Consider the following 23347-nt stretch of genomic DNA (forward strand, 5'->3'; position numbering starts at 1 on the left):
CATTGAGGTGCTGGAGCGTGTCCAGAGAAGGGCAATGAAGCTGGTGAAGGGTCTGGAGAACAAGTCTTATGAGGAGCGGCTGAGGGAACTGGGGTTGTTTAGCCTGGAGAAGAGGAGGCTGAGGGGAGACCTTATCGCTCTCTACAACTACCTGAAAGGAGGTTGTAGTGAGGTGGGTGTTGGTCTCTTCTCCCAAGTAATGAGCAATAGGACGAGAGGAAATGGGCTCAAGTTGCACCAGGGGAGATTTAGATTGGATATTAGGAAAAATTTCTTCACAGAAAGGGTGGTCAAGCATTGGAACAGGCTGCCCAGAGAGGTGGTGGAGTCACCATCCCTGGAGGTGTTCAAAAACGGGTAGAAGTGGCACTTGGGGACATGGTTTAGTCTAGTCTACCCTTAATTGGTTTAGCGTGGACTTGGTAATGTTAGGTTAATGGTTGGACTGGATGATCTTAAAGGTCTTTTCCAACCTAAACGATTCTGTGATTCTATGCAGTAGCCACATGCACAGATACTAACCAAAAATGCTTTGGAAACCCTGTGCACCAGCTGCAGATTTTTCTGCAGCTGAATTTTGGATCCCTGGTGTTGGTCCCGTATCGTGGGTGCCCCGGGAGGAGCTGGGGTGAGGCTTCATGGGGTGGCTGGTGCTTTCGGTGTTTGGCTGCTGCACTTCGCTGATGGGGCTTTGGGATGGTGCAGGGTGAGCCGTGCCCTGGCTGCCTGGGACGCAGAGCTCCCCTTCACAGTCATGCCTGCCTGACCGCTCCGCTGTCTCCTAGGATGCCTTTGCTAGAGGGGAAGTTTTTATTGGGAGCAAGGAAAACAGCTACAAGGTCCTGGAAGGGCTCCCACCGTCCACGCAGGGAAACCACTGGCAGCACGGGATAACCATTGTCACTCCGGATCGGAAATTCCTCTTCGCCTGCGAGACGGAGGACGACCAGCTGGAGTGGATTACGACTTTTCAGAAAGTTATAAGCCGGCCGATGCTGCCTCAGGAATATGCAGGTGGGTTTGCTGGCGAGGGCTGGAGGTCAGCCTCGGCCCGTTTATTTCCTGCGTGTTAGAGGATGGGAGAAGGATTGGGGATGCAGCGGCATCGCTCCCTCCTGTGCAGGGTGAGCAGGGCAGCCCTTCCCCCCCCGGGGGAGGAGGCAAAGGCTGTCCAAGCAGAGGGACTCCCGCTGGGAGGAGGAGGAGGATGGTATCCTTCCCTCTTCATCCCCTCTGGCGTGATGTCCACGGCGCTATAAGGTCACCCGGTTATAAGGATAATGGGACTCAAGGAGCATCGGCAAGACAAGGACCGCCCGGACGGAGGGTGGGCTTGCGCCTGGCTGTCGCCGCCTGCCGGTGCTTGTCCTGGTTTTAACTTTCTCTCTGTTTTTTTCTTTCAGTGGAAGCGCATTTCAAACATAAACCTTAGCTGGGACTGGCTGGGCAGACCTGAGGAGTGAGCTTCTGTTTACAACACAACGTGGTTTTATTTGAAATGTTAAAAATAACGAATAATAATAATAACAGTAATAATAATAATAATCATCCTTCCCTTCCCCCTCATCATTCACTTGATCATGTTGGAAACCAAGAAGGGCGGCAGCGAAATGTCGGAGAAGATGCCGATCCAACCCGAAATTCGTCTCTGTGGCCACTCGGCGGGATGCAGCACTGGGATGGGTGGTCCCCGCGACCCGTCACCCCACACCCGCTGAAAGGGGCGTCCCCCCGGCTTCGGCAGGGTGAGGAAGACTGTTGGTGCCGGGTCCTGGGGGAGATGGGGCTTTCCCCCCGAGCTGGCCCGTGCGGGCTGGGGCTGAGCATCCCCGCAGCCCTGGCTCCCCGGGGGAAGGGGGGCTGCGGGGCCCCCGGTGGTGGCGTCCCCGTGGGGCACGAAGCACCAACCTGGAAACACCCGAAATGGAGATGTGCGAAATGGCCGAGCCTCGAGATGTGCGAAATGGCCGAGCCTCCTGACGGCGTCAGGGTAACCGATAAGTAAATTACCTCACGTGGGGAGCGGTGGCGATGCTGTACCCGGGCGAGGGCCAAATGGGATGTAGAAATGGAGGAAATGGGCATCATTGGCCTTGTCGGCCTCGTTATCCGCTTAACGAAGGGTACGGAGAAGGGGTGCTCAGCGGAGCAGCGCTGTGCCCCCGGCCCTGGGGCCCTGCGAGGGGAAGGGGGACACGGAGCCACGAGGCGATGCTGGGGGAGCAAAGCTTTTGGGGCCGGGGCCCGTGCTCCCATCACGGCCCCGCTGTGCCCGTGCTGCCCGGGTTCCTGTTTCATGGTTTGGGGGGTTCGGCCCGTTTCAGGAGCCCGGTGTGGAGTGGAGGAGGTTGAACTTTAAATGCAGTTTTGCTGGCAGGCACCATGAAAGCCCATCCTGGCCCCTGCCCTGGCAGGCACGTCCCTCCGGCCAAGCACGTTGCTTCTCCAAACTGGTGGTTGCACTTTTTCCACCCCCCCCCCCCAATAATTCTCTTAATTTTTTTGTTGATTTCCCCTTCCCCCTCCCACCAAAAAAAAAAAAAAAAAAAAAAAAAAAAAAAAGCTGCTTGAAGTGATGTTTCAGCGCTGTGTTGAGCACTGTAATTCCTGCGGTCGGGGCGGGCTGGGACCTGCACACCATGTGCTGGATTTTTACCCAAAAATGAAATTTCTGGCGTCCACTGAAGTACCAGCCCCAGACACTGACCTGTCCGACGCGTTTCTTACGTTGGTGTGTGTAAATGAGAGCATCTCATCGGCTGTATGCGTTCGTTCTGTCACTGGTAAGACAACTGTGGTACTAAATGTCATTGGAACCAATAAATTATTATGTCGGAGCCGTGGCTGTGTCGTGCTGGGGCGGGGGGGGGGGAGATGGGGGTTTAAAAAAAAAAAAAAAAAAACCAAAAAACCAAAACAAAACCCAACAAATGAAAACAAGCAGGCAGGGCCCTGGGGGTGCAGGACACCCCCAAACCCATCTGCCCCCCGGGGCTGCTCAGTGCGGGGCGGGGAGGGTGGGGGGGGAGCTGCACATGTGTGTACCAGGTAAATACAGCTCATGTAAACTACACACACATTTATGCATATTATATAACATAATATATACTTACATGTGCGTATTCTATAGTGTACATTCTACATATTTTATATATACTAATTTTTTTTTTAATCTATGTATGCACACGCATACACAAAAGATACCCATTTCTTAGGAACATAGAAATGAATTCTATGAGAGTTGTTGACTATTCACAGACACAACTATAAACTGCACAGTATGTACAGTGGGATATATAATACACTTTCATGTATGTGAGCTGAACATAGTTCATATGAACCTAGGCATGTATCTATGCAGATGTCATTAGCCATACATTTAATTTACAAATATATGCTAAATGTATTTCATACACACATCGCTATAGCTATAGAGACATTTTTAAAATTGCGAATTTATCGACTACTTAATTATATATAACATGCATGCTTTTTAGATATTAGTATAAATTTATAATACATTGCATATAACCATATAATTTATATTAAAAGTATTTATAAATATGTATTTTTACACCCACTGTCACTCACTCACACTCCCTTGAAAACCCCAGGCATGTCAGAAGCAGGGAGAGGACAGGCTAGGCATTTGTGTTTGTTTATAGCTAGTTATGAAGATTGTTTGTGTGCATTTGTAATGAAGAAGAATATAGTTAATATAGTTAATATTATAAATTCTATGCTGTGCAATTATTTAATTATATACACAAAGGCTGTTTAAATGTGTGTGTGCGCGCGCGCGCACATGCATATATATATATATATATATATATATATAAAAAAAAATACACAGATATATATTCCGCTGTAATTCTTGGCTGTGCATTTGGTACACAGGCCCACAGCTGCCCTCCCCGCAGGGCCGTGGTTCGGGCTGGGCGCACGCGAGGTACAAATCAGGGGTTGCTGGAGGCCGTGGCAGCCCAGACCTGGCAGAGAACGCGGAAACTCACTTTCAGCCATCTGCGCAGGACACAGGAGGGGCCATTGCTGCTGGACACCTGCGGACCCTGAGACGGGTGCATTTGCTGGCAGCTAAAAGCAATGAGATGCTGTGGCTCCCCCGCTACCGGCATCCCAAATCATTTATTAAAGCCTACAGCATCATCCCACGTAGGGGTTCTTCCCTGAACTTGCTGCAAATCAAAGCGATCCACACCTGCCCCAGACATTACAATACCTGACTAAAACTGTGCCTTTACTGCACAGGGATGAAGCTGCAGCACTAAGATCTGGGTGAGCCACAGTCAAATGCAAAGGGGGGGGGAAAAATTAGCAAGGAAAATAAGATATCTGCTCATAAAACGCTTAGAAAGCAGCAATATTGCACATCCTGGTATAAAGTGTTTATTTGAGACTTCACAATTAACACAAAGTCTTCCTTTCAAGGCCTTTTTCATACAGTCAATAATTTTGTATTAATCCCTCCCTCCCCCATGCATGATTGCTGTTTATTAATCTAAGCCTTTTTATTTTAATCGTGAAAAAATAAAGCGTTTTCCCACCATTTCATCTGTCCACTGCACCACTGACATCCACTGTGCTGCACTGAAGAGGAGGAGATGTAGAATGGCTATGCTTACCACTGGGGTTGAAGTTACTCCATTATTTATTGATTTATTCTTTTTTACAGAAAGTGTTAAATGAATCAGTCACCCAAGAAAAATAAATATATCATAAAGAACCAAAAGTTCTGCAGTATCCCTTTTCTTTACATACAGCTGCAGTTCAAACACATACGTTGCTCGCAGCAAATCATTTCATTCACTGTAATGCCGTCGCCTTTCTGTATGGTTGTGAACTTACACTGAAAAAGAATCTGTTCCAAAGGAGTAGAGCCATGAGCCAGATTTTTATACCTAGGCAAGAGAGATCCACATGGAAGCCAGTTACCTATGTTCCACTGATTGGCTTTTACTCAAGAGCAATTCAGTCTTGTGCTTTTCAGGAAGTATCGGCTAAACACACGCGTGGGCTCGGCCAGAGCCAGACCTTAAGGAGAGCGAAAGGCAGTATGAATGGCCTGTACGTTACTCACGGCAGTGGAAGCAAGTTCTTGGTATCAATGTCTGTTGGATGTGCATCTCAAATTATGCTGCTTGGCTCGTCTTGCAGTACTTTTGGCACCAGCCTCGCAAATAAATTATTCAATTGATCACCCTGCCTTTCAAGATCTTCCTTGGAGGTGGCAGAGGTCAAGGAGGCTTTCTCGTAACAAAGGTGGTATTGGGTAGGCCGTGAAGTACAAGACCCATATTTATGCTTTATTGAATTACTGTGCAAAAGGGAATACTGCATCAGAAACCATAGAAGACTATATTTTAATCAAAGTCACCAGCCGCTGTATTGGAAACTTGCTAACAATTGCTCCGATTGGTTCGTTTGGCTACTTTTTGTTGGTTTCTTTCTTTTTTTACATAAATAATATAGACCGAACATTATAAACATTTCAGCAACCATTTCTAAAAGACTGGAGGAGCCCTTTTAGGCGCCAAGAAACAACCGCAGGATTCAAATTCCAAAACTGTCTTTGGAGTCATCGAATCATCAGATTTACATGGCACCCAATGACAACAACATTCAGTCGAGCTCGATAGGACTGCTATCTTCCTGACCATCTTCTGTGTCGTCATCTTCTCCAGTTCCCATCAGACTGTTTAAAAGGTTTCCTAGAATAACACACAGGACGGTCAAAATTGCTAATTTTACATTCTCATCTCAAAAAGTTTAACTATTCTACCATCCTGCCAGGGTGCAGATTTCAATAATGAAAAAAACTGGGTTTTTTTTAAGTAGAAGAGTCTCAGCAGGACATTAGTATTCCCACACTAGTTTCCATTAAGCATTTACTGATCTGAGAAGCTGTATTTTGATACCATTCCTTCTCTCAGAGAACACTGGAAAAACCCCACTGAAGTTGCACATTTGTATACTATAGTTGCAGCATGAGAGGAAAGAAAAAAACCCAACCAGATGAGGAAAGACACACCTCCAGCTGTGAAACTGTCAAAACCAGCCACGGTCTCCATCATGCTATAAAGAACTTGTTCGAGGCATTTATGCGTTCTCCCTGTTTTACTCAATTTAAAGATGCTTGAATTGCTGAAAAGCTGTTATTTACATATGGCATCTATGATGCTTGTGTTTTTCATCAGACTTTGGGTATCAGTGAACTGACATTTGCAGGTAAAGCTTCAATTCCGTTTACAGAGAAGCTTAGTTCTCAAGGAAAAACACTTGATTTTACAAAAGTAATCCAGTTCAATTTGCTCACAGTTTATTCAAGAGCCAGGAAACGAGGGCCGAATTTCTCTATTCGTTTCTTGTAGAAGGGCAGTATTAATTTCAAAACTTCTACTTTGGGAACATTCATTTTATATCAGGAGTGGTTAAATCTCTACCAAAGTCCCAGATTTGACTTAAAGAAAATCAGCCGCTCAAGTCTGAGGAAATAAAGCTTTAACACAAACAAGATTTTGCTTTACATTTGGAAGTTATACCATAATGTCAAAAATTAACCGTAAGAGTCATTTTCATGCTTCTCCCCTTCTCAAAGATGAAAAGTCTACTAGCTTCACCAAATTAATTTCACATGCAATCATAGAATCGTTTAGGTTGGGAAAGACCTTTAAGATCATCCAGTCCAACCATTAACCTACACTACCAAGTCCAGCACTAAACCAATTAAGGGTAGAGTAATAATGTCATGTTTCCTGGCTTGGTGGCTGGATTATTTTTTATTGAAAGTAAAAACTAGGAATCATTAAGGTTGGAAAGGATCTCTAAGATCATCAGTCCAACCGTCGACCCAACACCACCATGTCCACTAAACCATGTCCCAGAGTGCCACATCTGCCCGTTTTTTGAACACTTCCAGGGATGGTGACTCCACCACCTCTCTGGGCAGCCTGTTCCAATGCTTGACTACTCTTTCCATGAAGAAGTTTTTCCTAATATCCAATCTAAATCAATTCATCTTGTATTCTACAGTAGTGACTGTTTCTACAGGCTATGAAAAAACTGATGCATTTGTTAGAACAAATTATCTGTTTCCAGCACAGTCATTTTATATAAGCCACCGCTCTGAAAAGACTGGTGGTATCTAGAAACAACTGTCAGCATAAACCTTACCTAGTAATCCTCCGTAGGACGATGTCTGCTTGGGCGGAACACCAAAGAAAAGCTGTCCTATTCTATCTAGGTACTGAAATGACACAAGATGAAGAACAATGTCAGCTACTTCATTTACAGGTGGAAATACTATGGGCAGCAGTCACACCACACAAACTAGATCACTGACTCCCATCTATATGTCATAAAACAGGAGACAATCAGCTATTATTTAACTAATTCTGTAGGTTAAATCCTGTTTACAACTACAAGTAACTCACCTCATTATACATGGGATCTCTTTTCAGCGAAGGTTGATACTGTTCACACAATACTGTAAATACTGTTAGTTTTCCTCTAGAAAGGAAACAACCAAAAATGTAATCTCAGTAACGACTGAAAAGGAAGCCAAGAACAACATGAGAAAAATCAGACCATACCCATCAACTGCCAATAACAGAAACCAGATGAAGTTTAGCAGTGGTTGAACAAAGGGTGGACCCTTTTCTATTGAAGGATGTTTCTGTGTGTATGTTGTAAAAACAACTGATGCGCTGGTCTTATTTTTTAAGCAGAGAAATCTGCAAAAGGAAACAGAACAGGACAAGTTAAAAATAAAAGGCAGAGAAGTAGTTTTACCTGCAGAAAGAAAAGGGGAAGCCAAAAGCTCAACAATCTCTACTTTATTTGTGCATAGAAGCCATCTCAGGCTTAAAGTGATGGCAAAAACTAACTGGTAGAGATGTAGATCTTTGGCAACGGTTTGGCTATTAACTGAGGAAGGGAAAAATTATTACTAGAATACATTGTGGAACAAGCAGGTTGGGAGGGAGAACTGACATTAAATATTAATAGAATGAGTTTATCCAAGATCTAAGCAGATCGTATGCAGGATGGTTACTAAAACAGGGCATCAGTTAAATCAAAATGCGGAAAGACTGGCCACCATGTAATCAAATTAAACATGATATTGCGTTTTCTGGTCCAGAGTTTACTATGCTGAGGTAAAAAATGAATTAAAGACCTCTCTCCCGGCCCCGTTCACTCCCAAACACATCTCCTTTCAGTATGTATCTGCCAGTGTGCAACGACTGTCATTCTTTTAGCACTACCTCAAAATAACATGGCATCAGGACCACTAATAAGGTTGATGCACATGTCTAAAAGTCTCACAATAAAGCTGCACTTTGAGCTCCCAAGCCATTTGTCACCAGTGAACAGATCGATTTCCCAAACTGATCAAATCTTTGTTCAGGTCCAATTAATTTAACTGGCAATCTCTGCAAGTCCCATAGGCCTAACAAGAGACTTTATCTGGGACAAACGCTGTCAGCAAGCACTGGGAAGGCTGCCACGAGCAGTCTCATTTTTGGTCACAGGCTGGCCTCCAATTCTGTACCCTCACACGTGCAAGGGCATTGGGCTCTTTTGCCTTACTGCTGAGCAAGGAACTGCAATTATTTTCAGTAGAGTATAAACTGCTCTGTAAGAGGATTTAGTACAGTATTTGAGATACAGGCCAGTAAAGGATGCAGTAGTAGTGCTGTATAAATACTGAAAAAAATAATCTCTTCCTCATAACTTCTCCCCAGAAACAGCCCCCCCCCCCCCCCCATCCCCCAGAACAAAGCCCCATAAAATTGTTTAAGAGTCCTGCATATACTGGATTTCCATAAAGGATTCTCCACTGCTCAAAATCATTGCAATCTATATCAACCAGCTATGGAAAGCAGGGCAAATCTGACATGACAGCTCCCTGCTGCCAAAAGAGAGACAGACTTGCTCTCACCTCCTCCCTCTCCCCCAACACCTACTCTCTCCCTGACTCCCTGCTGCACAGTCCTGTCTCTACCTCCTCCTCAGACTCCTCCATTGAGCTGCTTTCCTTGACTGAAGCAAGCCATCAGCTGATTAAACACAGTAAAATTGGCTTTGTCAACCTTAATTGCACATGAGCTCTGCAAAGGCACTTAATAGCTTGCATTCCTGCCTCCTACAAAATAAATGCCTAAAGTAAATGAAAGCCACCAGCAACTCTGTCAAACCAAGAATGACGACACTGCTGTTCACAGACCAGGGTGACCCAAGACACCTGTCTCTTAGGACAAGGAGACTGAGAGCAAGTACTATGCTAAAGGTAAATACAGAGCCCACTTAGGCCCAGTATTGGTAAGAACATCAAGGTAAGCCTTAACTAGACATAAGTGGTGTTAACAAAGCTAAGAATTGTACTTTCAGGGTCAAACAGATTACATCAATTCTTCAGGCAATTAACATGATTTCAGGTTTTGACCTTTTTTTTTCCCCCCCTCTCCCCAGTCTGACCAACTCAACACACCAGTTTTGAGATTTTTTTTTTTTTTTTTTCCTCCTGTTCTTACCACACAAACTGAGTTTCAGAAGCTCTGGCCAGTTTCACAGTTTCTTTTGTAAAGGATGCATGGTTAACCTACAGTTATCACGATTAAATTAGATTGGCCTCAAACACAGTATCATCTCAGCAAAACAGTTAAAAAAAAGTTTAACACCTACTGTAGTACTGCCTGTGCTACAAACATGTCCACCTCACTGCGATATCCCCTGGATGAGGAGTATTCTACTAGCATATTTGCACATCCTTCGCCATCTGTGGAGTGCAAGAAGTGATACCGAGATTCACTATAGTTTTGCTCTATAAAAGGAAAAAGAAAATGGCTTTTAAGAAATCAGTTCATCATACCTGAACGTGAAAACAAATTTGTTAGGCTTGTACACTACAGCTGGTAAAAGGACAAGAGCTATACACATGGTATATAAACAAGACAACTAGCAAAGAGAGCAGGTTTTTTCCTTTGTAAGTTGCAGACAATTTATAAAGGGAGATAATAAATATGTTATCCTAAATACATTTGAACAACTGCTATTAAATACAGTTTATTCAACGCCACCACAAAACACAGCTACCACTGGGACAAACAGCTTGAGCTGCGGTCATAGCACTTTATCTAACTGCATGCTGACACTTCATGTGCTATCATCAGTGCTTAGGAGAAGAATCAAGAAGTTCCATATTAGACCATGCACACCAAGAAGTCAAACAGCACCTTCAGTGTCCTTCTTTCTAAGTGCACAGAAAGAAGGCATTTCCTATTTTTAGCTTAGCCCACTCTCGCTATCAAAATTAAAATTGCTTCCATATGCTGAATTGAACAGCAATTATAGAGGGGAAAAAAAGGTGTAAGAAATGGCAATGATTTGTTAGAACTTAACTTGAAGCAAAGCATCATGAAAAATCACTGCAATGACAAATCAAAACTGCACAGCTGCTAATTTTTGGAATTTAGAAGCTTTGTTTTAAAAATCTCAGCCTTTTCTGATGAAACTCTCAAAAACTACAGACTAAGAAAACGTACACGTTTTGCTCTTCAAAAGAACAGCGAGCAGATGGTTACAAAATGGGGATTTTTACTTTCAGAATGCAACCGTTTCTTACCCTAATCGTATCTCAGCTTGTAACTCAAATGCTCTGAGGAAAACCCTCCCTTTCTCGCTGGCAGCAGCCATCAAGCTAGCATAAGTCCCATGAGAACAGCTATGGGACTGGCTATGCCATGCAGAAAGGCAATGAGAGCTGGAATGTTGACCATTGGGTCAGGATTGTTATATGAAACCACTATCATCACTTTGCAGCTACTGAGAAATTTAAAATAAACATACAATCATCTTGCAGAGTTATTAATTCACAAGAAACCACAGAAGGGATGGCATTTATTCAACTGTTCTCACTCACCTTTGTTATGTTTTGAATATAAGCCAATTTTTAAAGTCTATTATCCACAATTAAAATAATGATTTAATGCATTTTTGGTTTATCTCACATCCCATCACAAGTGATAAAATCCCACACAACTCAAAGGCAACAGCATTCATTCTGGAATAAACCCCCTGGTCAGTATCTCAAAAAGTACCTAATTACAGATCCAAAGACTGTTTTGGATGCTAGGCGATGTATTTCAATCTTTGTCATGTTTATCCAGGATTTAAAAACAAAAAACCCACAACAGAACAGTTTTGCTCCCCAGCAATCTTCCTCCTAATGAATCAGTCAAACTACCTCAATGTCTGAAGGATCAACCTTCCTTCTACACAGAGCTTTACAGCAGTTGTGTTTTGGGTTTTGCACTAATGTAGAGTTACAGCCCCAGGTTTTTTTTGTTAGTGACATTAAGCTGAAGTTATTGCAAAAATCAGGCAATAGAGGAACTCAAATCATTTCCATCTCAGCTTCCTTACATTATTTCCAAAGTAGATCTCTTACAATATCATACTGTCAACATTTTCAAAACAAAATACAGAAAAGCCAGTTGATTTTTCTTACCTTTCCACAGGGTAATTGCTAGTAACTGGTGTAGTTTCGGATGTCCAAGTTTTCCTGATCCCCCGCTAGACCATTTTAGTGCTCTGGATACGAAAGCCACTCTTTCGGGAGAATTTGGATCCATTAAACTAAACAATTTAGCCAAGTTTTCTAGAAGCAATAAGATTCACAAATATTTAGCATTAATAGAAAAACAGGATGAACTGCTGCTTCCAGTGCATCTTTAAGATACAACATTTAAGTTACAGTGCTATTGTGTCTATAAGCTCCCTTAATGGCCTCCATAAAGCCATCTTAAAAAAGAGTGTCTTTGAACTTGAGCCACTTCTCGTACACCAAGTCAATCTTGCATCTATTCAGCCAGCAATATTCATATGACTCCACAGCCAAAAGCTGTGCCTTGCAGTCAGCTGGTGACAGCTTCCCTGTCTCATGGTTTGGGACAGGATATCCCAGAGGACCATGCAGTTCCAAGAAGGAGCAAAGACTGCAGGCTACAGGACTGCTTGCCATTCATAGGGAAGCTGTGAGGGACAGAGGGCTGTAGTTCAGAAAAGCACCACCAGAAGTCATTAACAGGATACAAAACGTCAAAGCTGATCTAAGTGAACAAAGAATGGCCTCTGTCTGTCTGTCTCCATCCATAGGTTGTTAAAAAGAGTGGTTTGCCCATGCTGCAGCAGTACTCTGGCCAGGTGGCTCTTAAGAAGGTCTCCCTGAATTGCCTGCTTACCAAATCTCACAGTCAAACAAGAAAAATTTCCTTGTGAACAGCTGAATCACAAATAATGTGCACGCTACCGCACTGCTAGGGTGGGAAACCACCATCCACCAAAGCCCTGGGGACATCAATGACTGTGCAGACAATACATTACTGCTGCATCGAGGAAAGGACAATGCCACAAGACAGCAATGTTTGTTCTAAGCATGCCCACAAAGTTATCGGAAACGCATTACTCTCTAATAAAGTTTTCCCCTAGTCCATTTCTATGACTCAGGTAACCCTTAGCCATGTGGGAGTGCATACAAAAAGGATTTCAGGTTTCAAGACTGTTAACAGCCACTGTGAAGTGAAAGCACATCTAAACACCATCAAACCGAGCGCAAAGGTCACCTCACCTAAAAGGTCATCTGCTACTTTTGCATCCGATTTCTCCAAAGACTCCAAAACTAGCATGGACAGATCAGCAGCACTGTTTTGCTACAAAACAGACACATACTGGTAGTGAAGAACATATCAGTACATAAAAGAAAACATCAACCAGAATATTGTCAGAGGCAGATTTAATACTTCTATCAACATCTACAGCGAAGGCACAGTGTCAAGTCTCAACCTTCCCTTATAAAAATTAGAGTAATTTGATGGCATCAAGAGAGAAGCCTCCAGGAAAGCAAAACAAACATGGTTATGATTATTGTTTGGATGCTCACAAACAATTCTGCTTTATGTTCCAGTTTGGCATAATCCTTCTTTATGGAAAAAGGCTCAACAAAGAGATGAAACAGAAGATTACAAAGCAATTACCCCAAACATTTACCATTGAGAATTCACCATTCACCCCTCAAAATCTTGGAATAACACCCCCGAAACCACACACACAAAACCAGTGACTTACCTGGTTATGACTGAAGAACAGCAAAGCCCCTGAATACATTAGTTCTCTTGCTTCTGCGTGTTTTCCTTGTGACATATACCTGAAAACAATACCAAAGCTTGATAAAAATTACCACTAAGTTGTGTACACTTAAAGTTACTCACATTTAAAGGATTAAAGATCACTAAAATTTAAAATAAAGGCAGTAAGGGATTTATTTTTAAATCAGGTTAGTTTCAATAATGATACAACTTTAACTGCAAGCTACAGTTTGTCTTCTGCTCTAGACTTGATGAAATACAAGTAAAGAGTGCAAGAATGAAAACTGAGAGCTTCAAACCTGATTTGGGCTGAAACAAAGAAAAGGAAATGATCCCAGGAATTCACCTGAGCAAAAGACGCCAAAATGCACTGAACTACACCACTCAGACTGTCACATTAGAGCCTTTACCAAAACCAAAGCCATCACAGTGGAACAGGTTTCCTAATACACCCTGGACAGCTTGCACACCCAGCGCCGCCCAAGTATCCCTCTCCTCACTGACGCCTCCTTTCCACTGGTTTATGTCTCTCTGACCGCTACCACTCTCTGCCAGGGGACATCAGCCACATACTAGTCCTCTGCTGAACCAAAGTACCTTGTCTCTCATGGGCTCTAGTAAGACAAGAACAGCCAGCAAGATTTATCATGCAACACTTTAGTCACCAATTCATAAAAGAAACAAGCCTGGTCTCTCAAATATAACGCTTCAAAACACACCTGCTGCAGCTTCCACCTTCCTCACTTAAGAGTTAATGAAGAAATGAGGAATAGAAGAATTTGTTCCCAATGGTAACCTCAAGAGCAGGAGCCTCTTACCATGGTGCTCTGATTGCAGCCTCCTGCACATCATCACTATCGGTAACCAAGGGTCCTGGATAGTCACATCTCTAGATTATAAACGCAGCATTCCCTATAAAAGCAGTTAAGGTGCGGCAGCAGATACAGTTCCCAATTTCCATTTATCTTAACTGCTTCTCAAAAAGTCTGTTTTCTCAGTAAACAACAGCCAATTTGCTCATATCAAAAAGATAAGACGTCAGTTCTACCATGCTGCTTTAGTATCCGCAATGTTCGTTTTGTCCTCTACGACACCTGCTTGTGCTGTGCCCCCATTTCACCCCTTTCTGTTCCAGGCGGTCAGAGAGGCCTCTCTGCTCTGGCAGCGGCAGGGCTCCCCATCCAGCCGATCCAATGCAGGAGCATCCCCGCGGGGTAACAGAGAGGGGCCGGTGGTTCTGGGAGCAAAGCAGTCAGAGGAGCGGTGGGACAGTGTGGGCATGGAAGGGGTCACGCAAACCAGAGGGAAAATGAGCAGACGGTGGACCCCAAAAGCTCTTGAGCTGCACGCGAGATTCCCATCACACGTGGCAGGCCCAGGGACAGGTCCTACCGGTAAAAGCAGATCAGACAACGAGCAGGGGAGGAGACAGATTCCTTCCATCCTGCTCACTGTCTTCAAAAACTCCAAGGTCTTTTATCCAAGACAGTGAGCAGAACTGTCATAGTGAATGGCATGATGGTGGTTTTTTGGAGTAAGTATCCTCAACAATTCAGATTTGCAATCACCATAGCAAATGCTCCGCACATTAGTAAAACGGATCGGCAGCTTCAACGTTTTTATAGCTGGCCTCACATCCAGGTTTGCTTCTAGGCGTTTGACGCCAAATCTCAGTGTGGATCCAGTTACACAAATTCTACTGCCAGAAGATTCCCAGTGCTATTTGGGAGCTCCTAATCTGGGAATTATTACAGCAGAGAACAGATGCTGAAAACACCTTTACAATATAAAATACATTTAAAAGAGTTGTGGGTTTTTTTTTAAAAAAACAAACCTAAACAACTTTTACTTAAAAATAATTTTTAATAAAAAGAAATACTCACTACACATTGATCTAACTGACATTTAGAGCACCAGAAACTGAAATCCTGGAACAGATCATTCATACCACAAAAAGAACGTACAAGCATCAGGAAAACAGATGCCAATGTAACTACAACAGGGACACTGAACTTGGAAGTTCAATCACCAAATCATAAACAGAGAAGAGTCCAACCCAGTCAGCCTGTACAGTAACAACACTGGCCCAGGTACGCCTGTTCGGAGGAGCACAGGACTCACTGCTCGGGGTCAGGCAGGAACAGCAGTTTTCTACCTGCTGTGTGGATCACAGGAGGGATAAGAAGTCTGCGGGAGGCTCATGGTAATCTTTCCTCCTCCACTTCTTCCCCTCCTCCACCCTCAAATACATCTCAGTTTATGAGAAACTCTGAAACTCTGAGTCAGGATTTCAAGTTTAACACGTAACTCATGACAGAACAGACTATGTTTTACAGGCTGGTGTTTAAAACAAGTAAGCACTGGCCATCCCAAGTACAATTCTGCAGCTGAGATCATCTCACTCCATGTTAATGTGTCTCTGGAAAACTGTGGACTTTTAACATACACTTTGCAGAGGACAGACAGGACTATCCAGGACTCTTTTTTGGCCTCAGCGACTTTCCAAACAAATTTCGGTGTCTCATTACATCTTTTTGCCTAGAAGGAAACTCTTTTCCTAGCTATGCAAATGTCACCTTTTCATTTAATTAAGCACCTCCTTTCTCTTGCATTTCAAATGGAAAAGGCAGGATCTTTGATTCCAAATTAATTCAGGGAGGCTTAAGCAATGTATGCGAGTTAATACATTCAGAAGACTGGATGAGAAGTGACCGGCTGAGCCAAGTCATCTTCTGCCACTGCAGCCATCCCATCACATAATCCTTACTATAAAATAGGCCAAGCTTTGTCTTAAATTTAGATTTGTTCTCAGGTACAATTTAAATCTTAAGGCCTAGATGGTGCCCTCGCTGATCTCATCAGGCTGCAGCAGAACACAACTGCTTTAATTTAATGGTGCTTGGCATACAGGGTAGGGCAGGCTATCTAACATATACTGGTAGCAGAAGTAGGACTATGCACCGAGGACCCTCTTCCCCACGTACCTGGCTGCTATTTTTCTGTGGATACCCACAGGCCTGTTCCCATTCCAGCTCAGAGGAGCTCCAAGGACAGGTGACACACGAGAGAGCTACCAAGACTCAGAAGGCAGCTTTTCCATGTCCTCCCCCAGCAGAACCACAAGTAAACAAAGCTGGGACCGACTGAGAAGCCCCTAGAAGAGATACCTTACTCTGTGCCCCTGAAAGCAAGGGTCTACATTGTAAATTCTGGTAAGAAAAAGGGTGTCTGCTGCAAGTTATGGTGGATGTGAAAAATAAAATAAAACAATCTAAAAAACGTTTGCAATACAAAAAAGTTTATGACACAATGGGTAGTAGTAATATTTCTGAAAAAATGCCCAGGCCTGCTTCACTTAGTCACTGTCACGTACACAAGTATTACACCAACTAGAACCTATTCTAATAAAATTGCGCAGGCAATTCTTGCCATTCTGAGAGCTGCCCCTTCCTAAAAGCGGTACCAGAGGGTGACTACCATGCAACAAAGTAGCCCTGTTTCTTGGCCGAGCAATCATCAAGCCAAAACCTTAAAACCCTGAAACAAACCACTTGGCAGCCAGGTTGACGTTTGAAATAAGCTGGCAAAGCAGAGACTGTTAAGGCGTCTGCTTGAGGAGCTCATGGACGGCCCTGGAGCCAGGGGCACGCCAAGGGCCCAGACCCGAGCCCCCAGGGGATGCCCTGGGGAGGCAGACCGAGGCCGCCCCGCCTGGCAAGGGGGGCCTTAACTCGGCCTCCCCGGGCCGCGGGGCCGCCAAGGGACGCTTGGGGACGGGGGGCAAAATCCAGCTCTGCCCGTGACCGCTGGGAAGTGTGACGCAACACGCCCCCTGCACGTCAGCGGGCCGGGCCGCTGCTCTCCCGGGAGGCGGCGGCAGGGAGCCCCCCCCCCCCCCCGTGCCCAGCCGCCGCCGCCGGGCCCGCGGGGTCGGGTCGGGCGGCCGGGCCCGGCCGCGCCGCGGTCGGAGTTCACCTTCAAACCCCGGCGAGCAGCGGCCCCCCGCGCCGCCCTCAAGCCCTCTCCCGCAGCCGCCGCGCCCCTCCGGCGGCGGCCGGGCCCGAGGCGGGCGGGGAGGCGGCCGGGCCGGAGCGACCCGCGGGCCGCCCGCTGCCCTCAGGCCGGGCCCGGGCCCAGCTCGGGCCGGCGCCGCTCGCCCTCCCCTCCGCGGCACGTACCCGCCCCACCCCGCCCCCCCGCGGCCCAATGAGAGAGCAGGAGGAGGAGATGGGCAGAAGCGGCGGCCAATGGGGAGCGGGCGTGGGCGCGGCGGGCGGCAGCAGGGCAGAGTGCGTGGGAAGGCTCTGGAAGGCCGGGCGGGGGAGGGGCAGGGCGGCGGGCCGGGCCGGGCCGGGCCCTACCTGAAGAAGAGCGTCCGGTACATCTGGTGCGCCTCGTAGTAGTCGCCCTTCTCGACGCTGGCGCGCAGCTTGCCCTCCACGCGCTGCACGCCGCCGCGGTTCCTGCCGCCGCCTTTCGCGGCTTCCTGCTCCGCCGCCATAATCGCCGCCGCCATCAACGCGGAGGAGGGGGAGGGGAGGGCGAGGGGCGGGGCAGACGCACGCAGCCCCGGCCCGGCCCGGCCGGCTGCCCGCCTTCCGCCCGCTCCGACGGCGGCCTGCGAGGCTCAGGCGGCGGCGGCGGCGGCTGCGCGGAGGGCGCTGCGTCACGCGGGGGGGGGCAGGGGCGGGGCGCGGATCCCCGGCCTCTGGCCTGCGTCAAGGAGCGGCTCCCGTACCGCATAACCTGGGAAAAAGTAGGATATGGAAAAGCTAGGAAGGGTTCATGGATTGCAGGCAGTAAAACTGAGCTGAGGACCGCCCAAGGCTGAGGAAACTTAAAAAAAAGAAAAAATTCCCACCCCGCAACAGCAATCCAAAGAATCAAACCCAGGACCTTCTGGAACTGTGTTGCAAATGGCTGAAAAGCATCAACTGCCAACTTCTGGGTGTTTTTCTTCCAAAATTTCGGTGTGTGCTGAAGAGCACAAGACACTGCTGCACAGAAACCGTGGAGGCAAACCAACGCCCCTGTACTGAACTACTAAACGCGGGCCCTCCCGGGAGCTGCACTTCGGGATTTTGTGACCCTACGCCCACGAACAGCTCCACACGCGAGCGGTGATCCCCTCGAAGGGCATGGGGCAGGGGGAGAAAGAGAGCGCTCGTATTTGGAAACCAGCCACAGGGGAAACCTGTTCTGCCTACCACTGTGGCAAGGGGCATTCGTTCAGTTTAATACTCTAGTCTCTAATGTCCTCAGTTATTTAAGCAGGTGATCAAAGATACAGAAAAAAAGCTTTATTTCTTGTTTCAAATATTACATGCACTTTCAAAAATTAAAACTCTTTATTTAAACATCTCAATAGCATCTTGTCAGTTTGGAGGCAGCAAAGAATAACAGACATTTTGAAAAGCATTTACAAAAATACATTGCACAAAGTCCTATCTTGCTTTTTTAAAAATAAGTTAGTGTTATTCAAAATATTCCCCCCCCCCCGGCTACCTAATTTCAATTTACACAGGATAGTTCTAATTTTAAATATGTAACTTATAATGTGAAAACACCTGTACACATGTAATCTAGCTCCTCTGCGTAGGCCACAGGTTCTATCTCTAGCTCAAGAGAAAAAAACCCCAGAAGTTCTTCACATGGAGACTTTTTTTTAAATATTCGAGGACTGTTGTGCAACATACATAACTATTCAGAAAACCAGTCAGCAGTTCCTTGTGTTAACAGTTCATGTGTGACTATAAAATGCATTGTAACAGCAAGATAAAAATTCTGCATACAAGTACATTTCAGGAATCTTTCCTGAAATGGCTCTTCAAAGTAGCAATCCTAAGGGGGGCAATAAGCAGTTTCATCTCATTCTACATGGAAATGTTGCTTTTGAGAGCAAGACGTCACTCTAATCGTCTCATACCTAAGGTTTCCGGGGATGATCTAAAGCATGCCCGTGTATTTCGATACAGCAGTACTGAGCAGAAGTTCCTCTTGTAAATGTGAAGTAGCAAGGCTTACTTCAGCCATTTTCCACATACTGCACTCTCACAGTACAGCGTTTACCAAGTATAACAATGAACCAGCCTAAGGAATCATCATCCCAAAAGATATCATTTTGACAAATTAAGATTGTTTAATTGCCGTATACTGATTTTACTACGCAATTTAGCAGGCTTATCAGCTCCAATCCAGTTAGTCAGTACATCAAGGTCAATTTGGAATTAACACTGAAGAACAAACTGGCCAAGTTGCTACAGTAAAAACCCTTAAAATAACTTCAGTTACTAGAAGTTATCCCTGACTTTTAGAGCAATTCATGGCCACAAATTACAGTAAAGCATTCTCAGTCGCTGGTGTTTAAACTAGTTTTGGTTGCGTTAACTTTCCCTGACAGTAATATTTATTATATTCAACATGTATGAAAGAAGCCCTTTTGGATCCACCAAAAAGGTCAAAGCCAAGGGTCAACTGAAGGACACCTTCAGCCACAGTCAGTGTTTAAAATGTACCACAGTTTTCAGCTTATGGTGCCAAGCTAACAGAAGTATGCAGTTAAATCCCAGATTTAAAAAAAAAAACGGATTCCTAGTTGCAGAAAGTGTGGTTTATTCTTTAAAAAACCCCTATACATTCATTTGTAATAAAATAGGTGTCACCTGTTTGCCAACTAGGCTTTATGAACCAGAGTAGTTTGCATGCATTATTTCTCCCAGCGTGGACACAAAAATATAACGCTAACTGGCAATTACAAGCTGAGCATTAGAGCAAATAAAAATTGGTTTTTTATACAGTTCTGCTGACAGTCTTCTGCCTTTATCAGAGGATCAACAGTTCTGCAGTATATATCTTGCATCCTCGTCCTTTAAAGACTCCAGTGTTCTAGGCTTTCCAGTATATACAAATTGAAAATAAAATGTACAACAACAAAACCAACCCAAGCTGTAGTGTAGGAGATTATTCAGCAGGTTTCCCATGCACTCTGAACCGATAAAGGCATGTATATTCTGCATGACCCCAATTAGAAAAAATTCTCAGTTCCACTATTTGGAATGCATTTTCGCTGTTCTCCTAGAGAAGGAAAAAGCAAAACACACAAACCAGAGTTAGGTTTCTAGTATGAACAGGTGCAACTGAAGTTGCTTTCTTAGATTCCTGCAACTACCAACTTTTATTCCTAACTAAGTTATACCTTGGGAACTTTCTGCCACTTTGAACAGAACCTTCCTTGCCTTACTACTAGTTTTTTTTGTGAAGGGAGTCAGAAGAAGCAGAAAGCAGACTCTTCATATGTTTATAGCATCTTCATACTATTTGTGTCCAGATGGCACAAACCTTTCCTCCCCTCTAATCTATTTAGACCACAGGTTTTGAGGCAGATAGGTAGGCACTTTCTGCCTCAGTTTCTACAGTGCCCAGCAGAGAATGAGGCTTTTTTCCTTCACTGCTCATTGCACGCTACCATAGGAAATACAAGTATCTTTCTCCTGACACTTTAAATCTTACCAACCAGACTTACCATCACTGGAAACATCTGCATTGGTTCTCCTCCTTGATCATAGACATACTGTCCTAGAAGCTTGCCTTCTTCTTGATATTCATCATCTAGACCCTATAACAACAGGATAAAGATTGCTGCTTCTGTCAAATTTGAAATCAAACCAAAACCAGAAGCACGTCTACGTAAATGAGTATCAGACAGCATTCAGGAGTCTATCACACCAGGATCAGAATGTTTCCCACATAACTTAATGCTTGCTGAGGCACGGCTCCGAGTTTCCTGCACTGCAGATAGCTGTGCTATGTTTAAGGGGTTTGACCATGATATAATTTCCATGGCAAAACCACTATCACAGCATATAATACCAACTGCTCAGCACAAACAAGAATGAGGAAACGTCAAGGTTATAAACAAGACTGAAGTCAAGATTTAGATGCTTGCAGATGACTACTTAAGCATTTAGAAGAACTAGACAAAAAGTTCTACAGCTATCACAACTGTACTCTGACATAGCCTGTGGTCTTCTGTTCTGCAATTATGCCTACGTAACTGCGGTGCTAGTTAAAAAATCAATTTAGAAAAAAAGATTTTAGGCACATCATAGATACAGTGACAAGCCAAAATGGCAGGGGGGGAGCGGGGGAGGAACGAAGGAAGGATGGAACAATTGAAGTGTATGAAAGAGCCATATCAAATTAAAAACCATCATCTCCCTCCAAAAATGTTTACTACTATGTAAAGCAAGAGAAAAGAAACAACTCCCCCAAAATTAGTTGTAACACCTCTTATTCCTAATCACAAAGCTCATAAAAAACACAATCAATTTCAAGAGCAACGACAGAAACAGTTTCCCTTCTTAGCTGTCCTCCCTTAAGTCATTATTTTCCAAGATATGTAACAAATATTCTTTCTGCATACAAGCACCAACTTAATTTCAGAGACAGACTTACATATACTGAAAAGTTCCTAGGAGCACTGGTGATATTTCCTGTTGGTGAAAGTGTTTTTGGTATGTGTTCCACTGTAAAGGCAGTTGGATAGATCTTCATTGAAAGTCTAACTACAAGGTACCCCTGTGATCCTTTGAAAGCCCAGCAGTTTCCTGGATACATGTCCGGCTAGACAGGAGGAAGCGGGAGAAAACAGGATGGGACACACCACCACAAAAAATAACCATCCACAGGCATTATGTAATGATTTTGTTGTAATAAAGAGTTGTAATGAATTCTGAATTATTAGGGACAGTCTTAGTTAAGTGGCAGAATATAACCTGTTAGAACTCTTCAGGAAGACAGCATGCCCACCTGAACTACCAGCAGTGTTTTGAAGACCCACCTTGAGATTACTTCTCAACAGGAACCCTCCCAGTGCTCACATTTTGCAGAAGTCCAGTGTACCACCCAAGCCTTCTATAAGGGTCTTAATTTTGCTAGAGTAGGACTTAAGCAGCGCCCAGGAACTACCAGAAGAATCCCACTCTCAGGAACATAGTTTAAAGTACCCGTGCCCCCCAATATATTACAGACAGAAACATCCAGCATCCAAAAACCAATCCAAACAACTCTACGCAAAATAACATTGCTGAATTTGTTTACTCAGCCTTTAATTACCTGAATCACCGCTCTGGGAGACTGAGAGAAGTACCACAGAGGAATTCCAAAGAGGCTAATTAATGCTGTTTTGGTCTCATAGGTTTCAGAACAGCGAGTACTTAGAATGCTGCCACCTCAAAAAGGATATATCAGGTTAGCAGAAATAATTACTCATTTCTTCCTGATGACTTTTAAGGCAGAGATTTATACAAAGCTTAATATACCAGTTATTTTCCTCAGGAAAGAAAACTATTGAAGATATTGTTAAAGTCTAATAATTTTCTGGGGATACAATGCTTCTATCAAGTACAACGTTCTTTTAAGAACGTGTTAAAGGTTTTTCATTTTCATTAATACACATTTTTCCCTGGTGAGTTCAGTGGTGCATACACCCCACACGAACAGTTCTGTGGTTCTCTATCATCCAGTTGTACACATGCTTAGAAGAACTGTTCCATCCCTGACCATGCACACCTAGGCTGATATATAACCCTGGAGACAACACTCAGAGATTGTAGTAGTCTGATGATCAGGCAACACATAAGGATGCTCTACTAACCTTTAGTCTTCATTTTAAGTTTTTTAGTAAATACCATAAATAATGTGAACAGTAAAAATGGTGTTTCCTCTACTATTTACCTCCAGATTCCAAGGCAAAATCCACCATACCAGTCTTGTCTTGAGAGTAGAGTTTCAGCGCATTGTTTACAATAATCTGTGCTTGCTACAAAGGTACACACAGAAGAGGGGAATGGAAAGAGAAAGATTTTAATACTATCAAGTGATAAAATAATTGATATATACACATCTGGGAAGTTGCAAGCATCTTTTTGAGATGCTGCATTCCATCACAAGTCCTTGAAAGCCTCTGTTAAGACAGAGGCCATTTTTAGTGCATGGTTGTCTGTCTTAAAACATAAATTCAGACTGCATCTTGACTGGCGTTTTCTTCAGAAGTTGTACTCTTTCCCTCACCTTCCCAAGACCCTGAGCTGCATTTGTTTGGTATACTTGTTTCTTGGGAATTCTTCAATTTTCAAGATAGCATACTTTGAAAAAACACAAACGTTCTCAACAGGCAACAAGCA

At 44.3% G+C, this 23347-nt stretch overlaps 3 protein-coding genes across 14 annotated transcripts in view; 1 reads left to right on the forward strand and 2 right to left on the reverse strand.

Moving 5' to 3' along the window:
* The window catches only part of ADAP1 (ArfGAP with dual PH domains 1), a 63791-nt gene extending 62351 nt beyond the window's left edge, over positions 1-1440 (forward strand). The window contains exons 10-11 of the mRNA XM_075718632.1: positions 786-1014; positions 1404-1440. Of these exons, the coding sequence (XP_075574747.1) occupies positions 786-1014; positions 1404-1432 (258 nt within the window). The 3' untranslated portion in view covers positions 1433-1440. The remainder of the gene's footprint in view (positions 1-785; positions 1015-1403) is intronic.
* A 3917-nt stretch (positions 1441-5357) lies between these two features.
* On the reverse strand, positions 5358-17679 carry GET4 (guided entry of tail-anchored proteins factor 4). Of its 6 annotated transcripts, XM_075719125.1 has the most exons (10): positions 13883-13975; positions 13574-13777; positions 13144-13222; positions 12647-12728; positions 11528-11677; positions 9703-9841; positions 7611-7751; positions 7452-7527; positions 7192-7264; positions 5358-5729 (listed from the first exon to the last, which is right to left on the reverse strand). In XM_075719125.1, the coding sequence occupies exons 3-10, from the start codon at positions 13216-13218 to the stop codon at positions 5641-5643; spliced, it is 825 nt and encodes a 274-aa protein (XP_075575240.1). In that variant the 5' UTR covers positions 13219-13222; positions 13574-13777; positions 13883-13975; the 3' UTR covers positions 5358-5640. The 6 variants fall into 6 exon arrangements, with proteins under 6 accessions (XP_075575240.1, XP_075575238.1, XP_075575237.1 ...); XM_075719123.1 differs by lacking the exons at positions 13574-13777; positions 13883-13975 and adding an exon at positions 17525-17679 and having other exon boundaries at positions 9703-9796; XM_075719122.1 differs by lacking the exons at positions 13574-13777; positions 13883-13975 and adding an exon at positions 17525-17679.
* A 1475-nt stretch (positions 17680-19154) lies between these two features.
* Positions 19155-23347, reverse strand: part of SUN1 (Sad1 and UNC84 domain containing 1) — a 35290-nt gene continuing 31097 nt past the window's right edge. For all 7 annotated transcript variants that reach the window (XM_075719118.1, XM_075719119.1, XM_075719114.1 and 4 more), the window contains 5 exons: positions 22899-22983; positions 22278-22393; positions 21618-21785; positions 20686-20778; positions 19155-20237 (listed from right to left, as the gene is read on the reverse strand). In XM_075719118.1, coding sequence (XP_075575233.1) covers positions 20124-20237; positions 20686-20778; positions 21618-21785; positions 22278-22393; positions 22899-22983 — 576 coding nt within the window. In that variant the 3' untranslated portion in view covers positions 19155-20123. The remainder of the gene's footprint in view (positions 20238-20685; positions 20779-21617; positions 21786-22277; positions 22394-22898; positions 22984-23347) is intronic.

Source organism: Pelecanus crispus, chromosome 11 (assembly GCF_030463565.1).
Source record: "Pelecanus crispus isolate bPelCri1 chromosome 11, bPelCri1.pri, whole genome shotgun sequence".
NCBI lineage: Eukaryota > Metazoa > Chordata > Aves > Pelecaniformes > Pelecanidae > Pelecanus > Pelecanus crispus.